At 41.3% G+C, this 18,203-nt stretch overlaps 1 protein-coding gene across 1 annotated transcript; it reads left to right on the top strand.

Moving 5' to 3' along the window:
• Positions 1–2,206: 2,206 nt before the first annotated feature.
• On the top strand, positions 2,207–16,954 carry ncaldb (neurocalcin delta b). Its single transcript, XM_076106215.1, has 4 exons — positions 2,207–2,423; positions 11,572–12,000; positions 13,849–13,954; positions 14,852–16,954. The coding sequence occupies exons 2-4, from the start codon at positions 11,623–11,625 to the stop codon at positions 14,944–14,946; spliced, it is 579 nt and encodes a 192-aa protein (XP_075962330.1). The 5' UTR covers positions 2,207–2,423; positions 11,572–11,622; the 3' UTR covers positions 14,947–16,954.
• Positions 16,955–18,203: the final 1,249 nt, after the last annotated feature.

The following is an 18,203-nucleotide window of genomic DNA, read 5'->3' as shown; positions in this document are numbered from 1 at the left end:
GCTGCTGTTTTCTTGCAGACGTACAACAGAGAGTTCACACCTGTGACTGCCTGTTTTGAAGAAGCTCATCATGCAGCTCTCATTATGTTCTGGTTGAGAATAAATTCCCCTGTTGGGTAATCCAGTCAGCCTGAGCATAAATCTGCTGCTCATGACGCACTGGTCGACTAGAGTACTCCCTGTTCTCCGACTGCTGGAGGTTCAGCTGCTCATCTCTGATGTGCAGTCACATATGCTTTGTCTTTTGATATGTGGGACACCTTCAGAAACACTAAACTCACTAAACATCTATAACCACTCCTCCAGCAGATCATCACATCACATTATTGTTCAGTAATTTTGCAGAGCAAGTAAAAACTTAAAAAATGAGAACTGTAACAGAAAGAGTCACAAAGTAATTATGATGCAGTCTTCCTTTTTTCTTGTGGAGAACTTCTGAATGTGTAACCTGCAGAGACCTTTCCTCAATAAAAACACTAGAGCTTAGCTCACCTCGAAACTTCGTCCTCGCTCCTCGGTGGATTCAGAGCAGCACAAAGTTAGCTCTGTGTGGTTAGATAACAGATAATCGCGGAGGAGTTTGGTCCTCTACTGTGCATCTCAGTAGCTTCTCCATCCAGCACCAGCTACTTAACCTTGTCTCTAAAGCCGCTGTTACCTAATATCAGAGCCTGTGTCGAGCCATGGGCTGGCTGGCTGGCTCTCTAGTTCAAAGCCTCTTGGCGTTTGAGCTGTGGCCGACCAGGCCTCACTGGTGCTTATGTGTGTGTGTGTGTGTGTGTGTGTGTGTGTGTGTGTGTGTGTGTGTGCGGATGAGTGCGGAGTTGGGGATTTCTCTCCAGTCAGATCAATGTTATGCAAACCTATTAGTCAGAGGTTGCAACAGTACTCAGGGTCAAACTCACTGATGAGCCCTCACTTCTGTTAAGAGTGAACAACAATCTTGTCTGCTGCTTCAAGTCAATAACAAAGGATCACTGCATTACAATGTGAAAAGATGATGCATGCATGTGTCCCGAATGCTGGCAGACATTTATTACTTCTCTGTTATGTTTAGTTTGTGAATTCAGCAAATCATTCTATCTGTCAGTGAGGTCCGGGGTTTGCTGACTCAGCAGGCAGGAGGCCTTCTCAGTGTACTTTGTAAGGCCATTTAGAAAATGCTCCCTGGAACACCGGGCTGAATAAGCCCCGTGGCTTTGACTTCCACTAATCATCTTAGGCAAAGCATGGCTGCAAGCAATGTTCCTGCAAGGGAACATTTGTCCTGGGCCGCAGCAAATGCATGGTGGTTATCGTCACCATAATCTCTCTCATCATTATCATGCAATAGTCAGTAATAAATAAGCGTATTATAGTTTCGCTGCAACAGATAATAACTAGAGGTAATATAAGGGAATGCAAAAGAATGTAAACACAAATAAGTCTAGAACTATTTAGCTTCATCATTTGAACCCTTGCACAGCACTAGTTTGCAAATATCCCTCATTATGCAAAATAAAAACAGCAGGGTTGATAACATACACATGATGCATGCAAAACTATGGTTAGAAAATGACAAAAACGTTGGCAGGTGTACTGCACAAACAACTAATAATGTATTGAACTTATCCTCTATTTTAACATTTTGAAATATTTGAAATGCTGCTTTAAGGGGTTTTAATTGTTTTTACTTCCTATCAGCATCAAGTAAAATAGAGAAAGGATAACACTTTATTCATCCTCGACACAAAAGGGATTAAACAGAGCAAAGGATATATAGAAATTAAGAGATGCACACCATAAATGAAATTAAAGCTATGAAGAGATAGTAAACAAATACAGAAGAGTGTAATGTATGTGGAGAAAAAAAACTAAAGCCAACAATAAATAGAAATAGGAAAGCTATATACAATTCATTGTATGAGTGGTAATAGTTAGTATATGCCAAAATAAAAAACGGTTTCACTGTTCAACATTACAATTTCTTAATTCATTGAGTTATTTAGGAAGTATTATAAAGCACACCAACTTTACTACACTGACAGTCTTTAATTCTACATAACTACTAATACTTCTGTTGATATTATAAACATTGTTTTCACGAATTTATTCTTCATTGTTAATGTTTGAAATGCTAATCGCCGTCCAGGTGCCGGGGACAACGCGGCCTCCCATTGGCCGCCGCCGCGTCACGTGACGAGCAGTGTTGACGTCAGCGGCGGGTCTGCTGAGCGAGGCGGCGTCCGTGCTGCAGAATAAGCCCCGGTAGAGTTTAGAGTTTAGACCGAGAGCAGCCACGGAAAACTACCGCTCCTGAGTGGCTCCTGCAACCTGTTGCCCGCCTTGTCTGCAACTTTTTAACCGTTCGCTCCGGTGACGCGGGGTAATGGACGAATAGAGGCTTTTTTAAACAGGTCCCCTGACAGGAACTTTAAAGTGAGGTAAGTTGTCGTGTCCCGTCCCGTCCCTCCCTCGCTGTTTGTCCTCTTCCTGTTACGTTTTCTTTCTCTTTTATTTGTTTCGCTTGCAGCGCAGTGGAGATTAGTTTACACGGTGAAGCGCTCACACACACACTTGCATTCGTCTGTGTAATATAACAGCAATAATAGTTGTTACACTTTGCAGAGCAGCAGCGCTAACAAGATGTGAGCAGCGGATAAATCTCTACATAAATTTCCAGTCGAGTGAGGATGCTTCCTCTGTCCTAAAGGAACCCTCGGAGGAGCCCGGTAGAGGTGCTTGTCGCCTTCATGCACTCTCCACATTTAAATGTAGAATGAGAGAGTGCAAGAAGTGAAAAAGGAGTCCTCCTGCAACCACACAAGGCTGAGTGAGGAAGGGTATCTGGTTTCAGCGAATACACATCAGTCAGTCAGTGGACTTAAGTAGAGAGAGAGGAGGCAGCATTGTTGGACACTTGGTCCAAAGGATAAAGTGGTGCTTTATCTTGACAAGTGAAGTGTTTGCTTCACTGTGAATGAACGCCTGTGGTGGACGTGCTCTCATTATATAGTCAGTGGTCAGTAAGAGTGTTGTAGCAGTGAGGTATATGTTTTAATTTTAATGAGCTTACAGTCTTGAGAGCTTCAGGGCATTACATGTTATAAAATAGGTAACATGTCAGACATTTGCAGGTTACAACTTCTTAAATGTGAGGATTATTTTTTTGATAGCTTTTCCTTGTTTTTAGTAAAAATACAACATGTCTTTACAGTTAATCGTTTATATAAGAAAATAGGGACCAAATAAGGCCCATCTAAATTAATTAGATGATCATACTTCAACAACAGAACACCAGTTGCTATGTTTAATGAGAAGTTTTACAATTCAAATATGTTTTTAACTAGAGGATAAAGTAATTTATTCCATTATTTTTCGGTCATTCTCCTGAGCCCAAGGAGAGTCTTCAAACTGTTGCATCTATAACAGTCCCTTATCCAAAGATACATTCACTATAAAACAAGAATAAGCAATTCATCAATAAACTGTTTTTGACTGTAGACACATTCTTCAAGTCAAAATATCAAACATTCACGTGTTCTCAATTGTGAGAATTTTATTTTCCGCCATATAGACTAAATAATTAAACCAAAAAACAATTGACATATTCATCAATAATGAAAATAGTCATTAGTTACGACCCGACATTGAGTTGATTCATTGGAGGATCACATTGGGTTCAGGTTTCCATGAGACAGTCGAGCAGCTAAAGTAAGACTAAAGGACTAAAGGACTGAAGACTTGCTGCCTCTGAAGGTGGCTTGTAGTAAATGAAGGCCACTGCTTTGGCTTTGATGTGGGATGTAAACAAGAACCTGTCGAGGCTGAATTTCCTCTTGCGGAGTGATCCGAGCGGACGACACGAGTGGACACTGACTCTAACATGACGACTAGTTTTGCTGTCTTTGAAGCACTGTGGCTTCCGAGTGCTTCAATGTGTTTTTAGGAAATGTCAACCGAAACAGCAGTGAAACGCTCCGGTCCAGCTCTCTCTCCTCGCCTCACGCGGCCGACGCAAGCACAGCAGGAGAGTTTAAAGACCTGCGGAGGTGCTGACACGAGGGTGGAGCCGAGATAATAGCCCTCTTGGTGTCGAAAGCGTCCCTCCAAACAGTTCAAGATGCTGAACTCTGACAAACATACACTAAATTTAAACAGATGTTCTATTTTCGTGTGCGTGGGTTTATGTTTTGAGGCCAGACTGACCACACTGGCAGCATCCTCTGTAGTTATGCTCGTCTGTGCAGAAGTCAGTGCACATTTGAATTGAGTTCAACCTTCTTTTTATTTTTTTGTAGAAAAAGCAGACGGGGAGAGTGATTGGGAGTAAGCGAGGATGAGTGGAGGATTAAACTGAAGGAGGAAGGCGCAAGAGAGAGCTTCAAATGCTGCGATAAAGACACAGATAATGTTTTTGGATAGAAAGCCACATTTCACGCTCTGCTGCAGATATCGGTGGCAGAGGACAGATTGACATTTCCATCTCTGTTTCCTTTGTCTTTACAACAGGCTATTTTCAGAGAGAGGTGCATTTTAGACATTCAATGCAAAGTAAACAGCACTCTCCTCGAGCAATCAGTGACAATTTGCTGTGAGTGACTGTGAGTGACTGTGAGTGACTGTGTGAGTGACTGTGTGTGTGTGTGTGTGTGTGCGTGTGCGTGTGTGTGTGTGCGTGTGCGTGCGTGTGTGTGCGTGCGTGCGTGCGTGCGTGTTCATCCAATCCTGAGTCTGTTGCAGCTCTGTCTGCCTTCTTGCAAAAAAAAAATCTTGTTCTCATTCGCTCCCTCATAATGGCTTCTCTGTCGTGATTGTGGTTTTCTGCAGCGTCTTGACGCACGAAGCTCTCCGGCTGACAATGGGAGCTCATGTGCGCTGCATTATGATGAAGTCGCTGCCTCTGGTTTCTCAAAGGGTGGCTGAGAGTTAGAGGAGGGAAGGAATAGTTTAAGGAATTCTCACGTAAATAAGTCCCATTTAAAGACGGAGAATAAAGAAAACAAAACCCTGTTAATGTGCCATTAATTCAGTTGTGTTGGAGAATTGACCAATAATCACATCCCACTGATGTCCATTGAAATAACAGACAGAGGCAGTAATGAAGTATTATGATAAACCCAAATATTAAGGAAGTTGTGGCTGTTTTTAAAGCTGCTATGAATGTTTAATCCTGATTTGACCTCCAGCCTCAGTTTGATGTGAAACTGTCTTATGTTTGCATGTAGAGGAAGTTGATTATTTCCATTATAGACCAATTTGATGATTATTTATTTTCCGAGTAATTGTTTAGTCTTATTTTCCAAGTTTCATCAAAACCACTTTCACTTTTAAGTTGCAGTCTTTCACTTCTCTCTCTCTCTCTTTCTAACCCTCTTACTCGTACTTTGTTTTTGTCTTGGTGCAGCCGTTCTGCTCTGCTGAAGATGTTAAGTTTCTTCAGACAGACTCTGGCACAGATCGGACCGGCAGTAGAGCAGCACCTGACCTTCCACTAAATAACACGGGAGATAGAGTTGCTTGCAGATATTCAAGGAGCCACCAAAAGCACGCTGCACTGAACAGCGCTCGCCACGATACTTGTAACGTGAGCGCCGGTGCTCCCGAAACTATGCCGAGCTGCTGCTGCTGCTGCTGCTGCTGCAACATGTGCTGCTGATCAGACACTTGATTGCAAGACGACGGTCAAAGAGATAGATGTGTGTGTCGAGATGTCGAGGAGGGCTGCAAGGCCTCGTTTTTAGATCGCGTAAAACTTGAGCCAAAAGGGCACAAGTGGGAAAACCAACAGAGTTCTGAGAGTAATGGCTAACACATGTGAACCCTTTTCTCTTTTATTCCACTGTATCATACTGTCCACGTTGTTTGTGCTCAACAATAGATGCTTGTTTCCGTTGGTTTGATAGTAACTGCCCTGACATGACGTTCATGTGCATTGTGCAGGTGGACTCTTCAGTCGCTGTCGTGCGGCAAAATTGAAGTTTGAGGTTGAAAGAGTGGTGTTGAGTTGAGTCTTTGATGCGCTGTTTGATCTCAGTGGTGTTAGTAGAAAGTTTGCAACCGTGTCAGTTTGTGTCGTCCTGCACTGTACTTACCGTACGCTTTAATAACATCCGTGTTTATCTCTGGCAGAGCGTCCAGAGTCACAGTCGTGACACCAGCCAACATTATTTTTGTGTGTAAACTGTCTCACCGTTTGGAAATGTTCTCCACCTCCCGAACATCTTTATTTAATCTACACACCTCAGCTCTGGAGGACATGAGGAAAGTACTCGTGCTTACATAAATGTGAGGTTTTTGGATGGTTTCTTTCAGTGCTGCTGTAAACCAGTTGTTGGACTCTGTTAATCAAACACTCAACGCTGAGCTCTTGCAAAAACAGATGATGCAAAAACCGATTAGTCGCTTAAATAGCAAGAGAAGAAAGAGAGCTGTTGTAATATCGCAATACTCAAAATCATGTGTCTGTGTGTGGCGTTGCCTGAAATCAAAATCTGGTCTCACTGGAGCTGCTGGTCCCAATTTGTTCTGTTTTTTTAATATATTATTACAGCTGAGATGAAAATTAATTATTTATTTTTGACCCTTTGGGTGAATATCAGATTGCAGATCTTGCCGGTCCGATAATTGCGTGCCTGTTCGGTAGAGAATGGCCGAGCTCAGCGCTGTAGCCTGATCACAGACGGCTCATATTTCATTATGAATGTATCATTCATAAACTCCAATCTGTCACCGGGTCTCTTTCAGTCCCTGAGCTCTCTGTTGGCCTCCCACTAGCTTCTTCTCCTTTCTTCTTCTTCTGCTGTCTCTGTTCTGGGATTATCCGTGGGACCGTTGGGTTGAGATTTACCTGAAGGATATAAATGGAGACTTCTGCCTGTTGCGTAAGTCGGCAACAAGATGTTCTCGGATGAATGTCGTGTCGAGGGCCTTTTGACTCGACCAGCGAGATGAACGAGCCGGCCGCTCAGCTGCTGCAGTGCGAGAGCTTTGGCTGCACGTACATAGTTCATACATTCACATAGATTTTATTTAGGTTCTTTACTCGCAACTAACGATTATTCCCATAATCCAACAGTCGAAAACCAGCTCTATTTCAAAATCGGAGGATTTGCTGCCTTTCTTTTTCCATGTATGATAGTATATTTAATATCTTTGTGTCTGTTTGAAGCCCTAGTTCTATTTCATGGAAATGAGAGCGAGATGTTCTCTTGATGCGTTGCTGAATATGACGCAGCATCGTTGGAGTTAAATCTGTCTCAAAGAGTCCAGCAGGTTGATCTGTGCTAAACGTCTCAAACACTGAACAACATGTTTGTCCCGTCGGTGTTGTTAGAAACCCAAAGCGGCAGCCAGTTTTCTGCTGGATTACACCACCTGCCTCATCTCGGGCTCCGCTCTCGTCCCGGACGTTAAACAAGGGCCCGGCGTTCACTCCCTCGTCTTTACCTCATGAGACGGCAGAGACTTGGCTCAACCATGTGACCTGTCCACTTGTCAAAGCCTCTTTTGTGTAACAATGCCATTAAAAGGTCTGCCAGCAGCAGCAGGTAAGAGTCTTAGCGGTCGACTGTAGGCAGTGATCTCTGAGAGACAGAAATAGCTGAGTTCTTAGGGATGATAGGTGAGGGGATGTTCAGCGGAGGTCTGAGCTCTCATCAGAACATTTCCTCTTTTTTAGATCCAGAGACCTTCAGCCAGGCGAGATAAAGAGCGACGGAGTGCACTGTTTCTACCTTTACTTACTGTTCACATGGAGCAATACCTGCATGTCTGTGGACTGTGGGAGGAAATGGAAACCCAGAGGGAGTGACATGCAAACCTCACATAGAAACTATACCCAGCCGTGTAGTCTGAAGAAGTAGAGAAACATTTTTAAAAACAAGTGAAATACTCTCCTGGTAGTAATGACAGAGCACACAGTGTGGAATAAAGACCAGTTCATGACACACAAAAGAGCTGCAGCTAATTATAATCATCAAGTCATCATTTTTCCATAAAATGTCAGAAAATAGTGGATAATGGGCATTATGATACATTATTGTGAAGCCAGTAAGAGCAACACTAATAAGCTTCCCTCCCTCGTGTCGAGTAATGAGGGAAACATTTCTCTTTGTATGAATAGTGAAAGGAGTCTGTATGATTAGAGCCGCAGCTAAAAGCAAATAATTAAAAAAGCCGTCAGTCTGCAGAGAAAGTGTAATTAAATATATGTTTTTTTTTTGTTTTTTTGACAACTTGCTGATGAAAACACGAGGGAAGGTATGGTCAGTAATTATGACAGCGCAGCCTCAGTAATCATGCAAATATCTACCATCCATTAAAAACATTATGAAATGCAGATTGCAGAGTATGTGGGGATCCAGAGCACCGCATGAAACAAAGAGAGAGAGAGTGTGTGTGTGTGTGTGTGTGTGCGTGTGGTACACTGACTGAACTGGTTTTAAATCACTGCATGTGTATGCATTTAGACTTTGAATCAGAGACATAGAACCTTAATTTGGTTGTGATTAGACTTTTTAAAACAACATACCATTTTCGATCAACCTTTGCTTGCAGCAAAATGTCAGATTGTTGTCTTCTAGAGGCAAAATAGATATAGTCACTGTATTTTGTGTTTTTTATGTGAACATCTTTAGCATAGTATTTATTTAATAATTGATGTTTTAAGTGTTTCATTGTGTTTTGTGGAGTTAATCTTTAGATCTGTGTGAAAGACAAATGTCTCCTCTGAGACAATAAAGTTAAGGTTGAAGTTGAATACAGGTGAAGACAATTGTAACTTTCCTTGTGTCATCTCAAAGTTATTTTCACTGTGAGCTGCTTCATTACAGAGTCTATCGTGGTCATATTGGCAAAGCTAATCAAGTCAATCAGCTGACAAGTATGTGCTGGCTTCTTTAAGTTTTACAATCTGACAAAAACAGGAGAACTTGTACTATAATCTACACCCTGAAAATGATGAGGATTCTGTAACGGATAATGCTCACTGGACTCTTACTGGACTCTTACTGGGACTCTTAAATGGAAACTAGTTCATATGATTTGTTACACCTGTGCTTTTCTGGCTATGACCAGTATGTCTGCACCCACACCCACCTGAGGAGAGGCCTAATCAGGTAGAATTATTGAAAACACCTGTGTGGGTGCTCCATGGGTTTGTTAATGGCCCTTCAGATGCGGATGTTGGGAATATTTCAATGGTGGATTTATTTGGGCTGCAGCTAGTGATTTGTTGTCGGTATATATTTAACCTGTGAATTATATATTAATCGTTTGGTCTATAAAACATCACAAAACAGTGAAAAATGTCGTTAGATAACTTGTTTACTATAATGAAAGATAAAGAAAAGCAGCGAATTCTCCCATTTGAGAAACTGGAACCATCAAAGATCAAAATAGTTCCTGTAGCAGCTGATACCTTTTGGGTTTCATGTTGTATAGTATACAGTCTCTCTCAGGTGCAGACTGTTTGCTTCTTTCTAATTTAAATGCAGACACACTGCCAGTCTGTGTATCAGACGGTCACGGTGAACCCCCGCTGTGTAGCTGCTGACGTGTTTTGTTCCAGGAGTGATGAGTATGTAAACGGGTGTTAATCTCCTTTTCACGCTGCTCCAGCATTCACGCTGGCATCAAAGTGAACTCATTAGAGGTGGCTGCCACATTGCTAGAGCCCATTGTTTACTCAGAGTTAATTAAAGGATTATGGCGGCGGGCTGTTTACGGAACATGCAAGTATGAAACAATTTAGAAAAGACGACCGAGTCCTTGAATTAGCAGTTTGCAAAATGACTGCCTTCCTCCCTAAATTCATTTGTGTAGTGTTTCCTGTTGAGTTTGTCACTGAAGCAGCACTTTTCATTCATGCAAAGTTCTTTGTTATTGGCAGGAAGAGCATATTCCCACGAGGCACCCATGCACTTTCCTGTAAAGTAAACATGATGGCGGCTCTTTTTCAATCAGTCAGACTCAATCAGACTAATTAATGGATCAACTGAGAGAGTGAACTTAAAACAAGTCAATTGGGAGCTTTAAAAGTCAAAATTTGCATACAGTGATATTAGTTCGACAGCTAACTTTAATGGCATTATGGCTTAGGGTACAATTAGTTAGTGCGGTCTTACAAGCTCATTTATTTCTTTACATTTATAAACCATCATGTATCTAACTTTTAACAATGTGAGAGAAGCAACAAACAGTGACTGGAAACGCAGAGGTGACCGACCTTTTTGTCCCTTCCTGGAACAAACTACCTGTACAGTAATTTGCTTTGGCCTGACCTGACATTGCTGATGTTCTCTGCCGTTATCCTCGGCTAAGCTTGGAACAGCTTCCCTCTTCTCTTTAGCCTGGAGAGCTCAGCTAGTGGTCTGACCGGGGAAAAGTGCTAAGCACATTAGCTGCAGGGCTGCGTCTTCTCTCGAGTCTTCACTTTCTGCAACGACTAATTCACAGGAGTGTGATTTTTTTCTATGCGACACGTCACCAAGTTGGATCAGCTACGCGGCTAGTGTGCATGTTTATGATGCACTCGGAAAGCATAAAACAAGTCAAATTGTCCTTGAGGTCAACTACGTATATCTACATCTTTTTCTGCAGGTTACATTTCAAAACCCAAACCGGCTCGATAAACCATCTCGACTACTAATACAGAGGATGTGTATGTGTGTGTTGATGGATCAGTATCGCAGTTTCTGCAGGAAATGGAAGGTTCAGCTGCAGAGATGCACGCACAGACACACTGACATGGTTGTCAACAGTGAATGTGGTGCGGTGTGGGTGTGGGTGTAGTTGTGCATCAGTGGTGGTTGTGCGGTCTCCTGTTGCAGGTGCATGGCAGACTGAACGTGCCTGTGCATGTGCACTTAATCTTCCTGCTTCTCTATTATCTAGTCATGTCAGGCTTTTGTGTTAAAGGTTATTTGCATTTTTGAATGAAACGGCAACAAAAGATAAGTGCAGTTAAGATAAAAGGCACCAAACTGTCAATTTAAATTACCGCCTTTAAAAAAAGGCTAAATGAAAGCAAAAACTAAAAGTTTGACAGTGAAGCTGATATAAAGAGATGATGAGAAGAAAACACATTAACAAAAAACAAAGTATAATCCACAGTTTGTATTGAATACTGTAGGTTCCTTAACACATTTTCCATCATTTACGTTTATCCTTTTTAGTCGGGTTAATAGGAGCCACTTTGACAAGGTTTCCCACAGGAAATGATTTAGCGGCATCTCATCTCGTGAGTAATTTAGTTGGTAGATTATGGCCAACCTCGTTTTTTAGCAGCGAAAAAGGCCGATGTTTTAAATCAGGAACTGGTAGAGACTAAAAACAGAGCTGCAAGGAGAGTGAATATTGATTATAAGTGATAATATGTCAGTGTTACAGCTCGTTACACTGCCACAAAGTCAACAAAAAGTCAGTTATTGCAGTTTTTAAACTGTATTTTTGGTGTCTTATGAGTCTATTTGTTTTTATTTTGTATTGGTTGTTTATGCCCCTTTAGTATCAAAAACAGAAATTTCAGATTATTTCTAACATAATTGTTTCGGTCCCCCTCTCCCTCCCTTTCTTCTTCACTGTCTGCAGTCTAAATCGCCGCTGCGCTCACCTCACAGCCTGAACACGCACACAGCGACCATGGGCAAACAAAACAGCAAGCTCCGTCCCGACGTCATGCAGGACCTGATGGAGAACACGGACTTCACCGAGCACGAGATCATGGAGTGGTACAAGGGCTTCCTGCGGGACTGCCCCAGCGGCGCGCTCTCCATGGAGGAGTTCAAGAAGATCTACGCCAACTTCTTCCCTTACGGAGACGCCTCCAAGTTCGCCGAGCACGTCTTCCGCACTTTCGACGCCAACGGAGACGGGACTATAGACTTCAGGGAGTTCATCATCGCCCTGAGCGTGACCTCTCGCGGTCGGCTGGACCAGAAGCTGAAGTGGGCGTTCAGTATGTACGACCTGGATGGGAACGGATACATAAGCAAGGCGGAGATGCTGGAGATTGTATCGGTGGGTTTACTGTTTTGGTTCCTCCTTATCTTTATTTCCCTCCATCTTTTCTTCTCTCAACTTTGTGCTTAGCCTCAGTCTTCCGGCGGCCATTGCGTGCCGTCATGTTTACGCCATGTTCCGTGGTCCTAAAACTACTTCTGCAGCTGCTACATCATGTATATCCGTCTGCGTCTGTGTTCTGCACCAGTTGACTGGCCACAGCAGGAAAGGCGGCCGCGGTGTAATTTTAGAAACCAGCAGTTCCTCTCTGGCCCTCAGACGTCTCTAAATAACACTTGACTGAGATGTATTTCTAGAAGGGAGCGGTCCTCCTGTGATCCTCATATTGACTCAGTGCTACATCCAGCAGCTGTGCGGTTCTAGGAACCCCCCCCCCCCCCCCCCCTCCCAATCGTTTGCTCAGCAGCTCCAGTGTTGCTTACACGGTCTCACACAGGCTCCTCGTCTTATTGGATAAATGGTTCAGACACACACACACACACCAGCAATCCCTCCCGTCACACATCACGGTGCTGAGTGCCAAAGAATGTGTCGTCCAATCCTCCAATCAGTGTCCTTTAATTTATACTGCGTCTGCGTAAAGTGAGCGTGTGTAATGATGCCTTGATACATTGGCAAAATATCCATCAGTCCAATAAAGGGCAACATCTCATGATTATTTTCAGTATTGATTCATCTATTTATTAATTCATATTATATATATTAATATTATGATTGAAGGGGTTGCTACAGCCCCTTCAGCACCCCCTCTTCCCACGTTTATGGAAAGTTGTTAAACATGTTTATCACATTTACCCAGAATCCAAGGTGATCCAAGGTTGGCACAGTTCTTGTTGTGTCTGACCAACAGTCCAGATCCCAAAGATGTTAAATTTACTGCATACACAACACAGAACAGCTACACATCATCACACGCAAGAAGCTGTAACATGCGTTTGTTTTGCTGGATAAATTACTTAAAATAATGAAATTATTAATTTTCAGCTTTTGTGCAATAATAACCCCGACTGCAAAAACATACTCGGGCTTTTCTGTTATTTGGTAAATCATTAGTTGAACATTATTCATCATGATTAATTATTACTTATTTACTACAAATACCAAACATTTGATTTCCACTTTTTATATGCTAGGAGCTACTTTTGTCTTATTATTACATTTAATTAGAAACTTTAGGTTTTTTGGCTGCTGGTCAGACTTTGATTGATCAACTAAATCAATACTCAGCTTAATGCAGTTTACACAGCTCCTCTGGTGCGACACACTCTTCATCATTATGAGGCGTATTTCACGAGTACTAAGCTTAATGTGTAATGCAGTATTAATAAATACTAACCGCTTCAGCCTTTAAATATCTCAGAAACCCTAAACAGTGAAGCAAACACATTCACTTTTCTTGATTTATCGTCTATTTAAAAACCTAAACTACGTCTTTTAGACATGAATGCTTCCTGTTTGTTTCAGGCCTCGGAGCCAAACATAGATGAAAGTAATCCTTTATCTCTCTTCTCTCCCCCAGAGGAGACGAGTTGATTGATGGGTCGTATATATATTTCATTGCACCTTTTCAACAATCCAGCTGACGCAACCTTCCAGTTTTGCTTCTGGCTGGAATAACCGATCTGACTGCAGACTCTTTATGGTTGTGTTTATCGTTGGAAGTGTTTGAGTGATTTATCTACTATTCTAAATGCATTCCACCCACCTTTTTTTAAGTATTAAAACTTTAATGAAGGCAGGTTATTTAAGGTGTCCTAACTCACCATAACAACCGTTTTTACAGTCAAACATAAAGCTTCTTTATTGTGTTTATAAAGTCTTCCTCTCTGTTCCCTCTGTGTTCAGGCTATTTACAAGATGGTGTCCTCAGTGATGAAGATGCCCGAGGATGAGTCCACACCTGAGAAACGCACAGACAAGATATTCAGACAGATGGACACGAATCGAGATGGTGAGCCTTCCTCAGACTGCCTCTCGCTCTGCTCAAGTGTTTTCGGCTTAAACAGCAGCTACGTTAACGCCTCGAACTGAATCTGATTCCAATCTAGGAATTTACTACTTCTATATTCTCAATACTATTCTATTAACACAGTGATCCATCATGTATTATTCTGTTTGCTATTTGTGGTTGTACAGTTTTGCATCAGCTGTAATTGGATAATAAATCCAGTGCTGACATAAAATAGCCCGACCAGAGCCTCGAACCTGCCTAGCTTTCATGAAAGAGCCCAAAATGTATTCTGGTCTCTGTGGATAAAGTTACATTAATCATCATAACTCTTTTACTTGACTTTAATCACAGCGCTTTGACTGAATAATAATAATTATATGAATAGGAACAACGTTTCAACCTAGTTGTGATAAACTGAAATGACATTTTTATTTTGTTGGTCATCGGTCTCTGCACGTCGACCTACTGAATTAACTATCAATCATACCGCACAGAGGAGAATATGGGCCGACTTCCTGGAATATAGCCGAACATTTAGTAAAAAATAATTGAAAAACACTGTGAAACAAAGTCTGTAAACGCACTCTAGCAGTCCAAATTGAAGCCTTTCAAATCAGTAAATGAACTGCTGTATGCTATATTGCTAGAAACATAATTAAAAAAACCTGATTAAATAATATTAATAACATGTCACATCACGTTGGGGAAGAGATCTGCTCTTTGTTCTCATAATGAATTAACACGACAATTAACTGATAATCTGTGTGTGTCTCTCTTTCTGTCTCTCCGTCTCTCTCTCTGTCTCTGTCTGTCTCTCTCTCTCTCTCTCTCTCTCTCTCTCTCTCTCTCTCTCTCTCTCTCTCTCTCTCTGTCTCTCTCTCTGTCTCTCTCACTCAGGTAAACTGTCCCTTGAGGAGTTTGTTGAGGGAGCGAAGGGCGATCCCTCCATCGTCCGGCTGCTTCAGTGTGATCCCAGCGGTGCTGGGCAGTAGAAAACTGGACTTTTTCCCATTATTAATCTAACACATTTTCAAAATCTCTCACCGCTGACCCACCTGAGATTGTTGACATTTGATCACTTGAGCTGTAGAGGCACACACACACACACACACACACACACACACACACACACACACCTAGTCAACATGTACCTGTTCATACTGCAAATACCAAAGCCTGCTACACATAAATATACTCTTTGAGCACCCACATGCACACACTGTACATGTGCCTCTATGCGTGGTCAGACGCTGCAGACAACAACGATCTCGCACACGGTACAAATATAACTCAATGGACTAAAATCCCATCAAAGACTTGTTAAACACTGAATGAAATGTGTTATCTTTGTCCGAGGAGACGGCCAGCGAGGACGATCCAACAGATTCCTGAGGTACTTTGAGCCGAATCCAAGTTTGCTGTTTTGTTCTTTTATTCGTTCTTGTTTTTTTGAAAGCGTAATTTCTTATTTAAAGGGAATCATGCTGATTTTGTTCTCTTTTAACTGACTCGGGTTGTTGAGTGATGACGGACTGATTCTCACACAGTATTGCAATCTAACTCCATGTTAACACTGAATGACATGAAGTATGTGAGTCTGGGGCGACAGGTGTTCACGGCTTGCAGTATGGCTCATGAAGACGGGAGATCCGGGAAGTTTAGTTTTTAACCATAGAAGAATTTCAGAAAGGATGAAAGCAGATTTAGTTTTTATGTATATTTTGGAGGAATGTCACATAAAACTAAACCTGACTCAGATTTAAAAAAGAAGTGGAATATTTTGACTACAGATAAAAACCATCTGCTCTTTTGAAAGTGACTTTTTATGCCAAGTTCTTTGTCCACACACACACACACACACTTCACATAAACACACCTCTTCGCTTTACAGAGGACTACATGAACTTGACATATGCATATAAACCGAGCTGTGATTCTCTCTCCTCAACTATGGCGTATAAGCAAAAAAAACAAAGTTAGATGTTATATGAATATATAGTCTGTTACTTATATATTCTTTTACTCTGTGATCACCTTGTGGCGATTTTCTGCAATGGAAGAAATTCACTTTAAAATTGACGTATAAATTATTTGAAATGTGATGGTAAACATTTTCTTTTACTTGACGAATATGATATGAAAGAAAGTTGTTCAGTATATTCACTCATATTTATGCTGGAGATGTTAAAATGGAGAGGAGCACACACATTGCTATGCATTCAGCGTTGAATACCCACAGCTACACTTAGTCCATGTAGCTTCTTTTTTCCCCTCTACTGACATCCTATTTCCCAGAAAGGCAGTAAACACGTGTAGCATCTGCACAAGTTTTGTGCAAATGTGACTTCACGTCTCTTGACTGTGCATCAAATTTAAAAATACGAATATAATTGTAGACAATTTGAGCACGACTGTGACAATGGAGATTACAGATAGTTTCATGACTAAGACGCAGCAGCAAACCACGAACAGAACACGGACGTTGGTAGCGAGTAACAGCAGCATCCACCAGACCGCACTGTGTTTTTGTACGATTCACTGATAGCTCTTTACTGCTTCCATTCTGCTTCATGTTCGCATGCCTGTACCTGCTGGTCTGAAAACACCATGAGGTGCTGTAGTCTTCACAAGGAGATGAATGAGGAGGGGGGGTAGTTGTGATAAATTATCTGCACATTTCAAGTCGGTGATCAGGTACGTCAGTCCCACATTTCACTTCAATAGCATTTTGTGGTCAAGTGCCAAATATAGATGAGTTAAATACAAGAAAAAAAATACAGTGTTGTATCCATTTATACTGTACAGTTGTTACCTGTCGAACAAAACACTTTGTCACTGTACCATTTTGTAGATTTTGTATTGCATTATGTGTTCCGTGTAGATCGTCCATTTTGTTATTCAAATAAATACAAAATGGGAAAATGGCCTTTTGGTCCTTCTCATATGTACTGTATTTAGACATGATGTACAAAGTAATAAAGACATAATCACCCATGACAACTGTGTGACTCAAGAGAGGGTAATGTCGGTTTGGAATAGCGGAACAAGTATTGGATGGATTGCCAATAACTGTCACGGTTCCCAGATGATACATCTTTGTTGGATGGAGTTGTAAAAATAGTTACTATGAAATAAAGCTCAACCAAACCACAGCTCTGCCACAGACTAGACTGCTAAAAGCAAGAGAGCTAACACTAGAGCTAGCTGGAGAGATCACCACCCCCTTAGCCCTGCTGAAGATAAATCAACTTTTTTCCTGAGCTGTTTATCAAATCTGACGAATCGTAATTTAGTTTGATAACCCGCGTAACCAATGGGATGGAAGCTAAATCTCATAAGGAAGAAAAAAAACTAACAAATTTGGCCTAGCTTAGCAGAGTACAGCAGTAACTGCCATCACAGCTACTGACTAGTGGGATTCGTGTGATTTGATGTAAAGTTGCCTTAAAAACAACGAGCAGGCATTACAACCTTTATATTTGTGAAAGTCATCTTCATTGTTTAAAATCTGTACTGCTCTTTGTCAGTGTACCTGATTACCATCAGTTGCAATTGTGTACGTTAGTATTTACTTCAAAGAAAGCGGTGCCTTAGGTACAGCAGCCTATGGTACAGCTTCATAGAGGCTCACTCAAGTCTTCTTTTAACCAAAAATGACAGATCTATGTTTATACCTTTATTCATTTTACAATACAGCCAAGCACATGAGGCCAAGTGCTATTTGTCACCCGACAGAAGTTAACAGTATCATTACCATCTTATGTTAGGTCCTACAAAGAAACACTTTGGCTATTTGTTGACATGTTAGTCGTAGGAACATGGTGGAAAAATGAAGATAAACCATTTAAAAAAAACGTGCGTACTCTTAGCGAGGGCGACTATGAATAAAGTCACTGAAATGTAAAGTACTTGAAATCCTGGGATAAATTGCTTAAGAAATGCAAAACATTGTCATTAATAAATAATAACACTAACAAAAACAAAGGCTGGCATGCAAAGAAGCTAAGTTAATTAGGACCAACTAATTCCAGCTACATACAGTACATCAGGCATTTCATGTTATTTGGTAAAAACACTGTACAGAAAAGTTAAAAACTTTTTATATACGATAAAAACATTCAGCAAAAGTGTAGGGCACTGATCTGTACTCCATCATTTCACATCACAGCATAGGGGATGACTACAACTAAAGGAGGTAAATAAAACCAGTTCATAAGAATTTCTATTAAGTCCTCTTTTTTTAAATTAG

This window comes from Anarhichas minor, unplaced genomic scaffold (assembly GCF_050575085.1).
Source record: "Anarhichas minor isolate MPS153535 unplaced genomic scaffold, ASM5057508v1 ptg000033l, whole genome shotgun sequence".
NCBI classification, from domain to species: domain Eukaryota; kingdom Metazoa; phylum Chordata; class Actinopteri; order Perciformes; family Anarhichadidae; genus Anarhichas; species Anarhichas minor.
This window is presented reverse-complemented; position numbering and strand designations above follow the sequence as displayed.

Excerpts from the sequence above, each read along its gene's own strand:
- ncaldb (XM_076106215.1), top strand. The coding sequence starts at position 11,623 with ATGGGCAAACAAAACAGCAAGCTCCGTCCCGACGTCATGCAGGACCTG. Across the intron at positions 12,001-13,848 it reads AGATGCTGGAGATTGTATCG|GCTATTTACAAGATGGTGTC; the intron begins GTGGGTTTACTG and ends CTCTGTGTTCAG. Across the intron at positions 13,955-14,851 it reads GATGGACACGAATCGAGATG|GTAAACTGTCCCTTGAGGAG; the intron begins GTGAGCCTTCCT and ends TCTCTCACTCAG.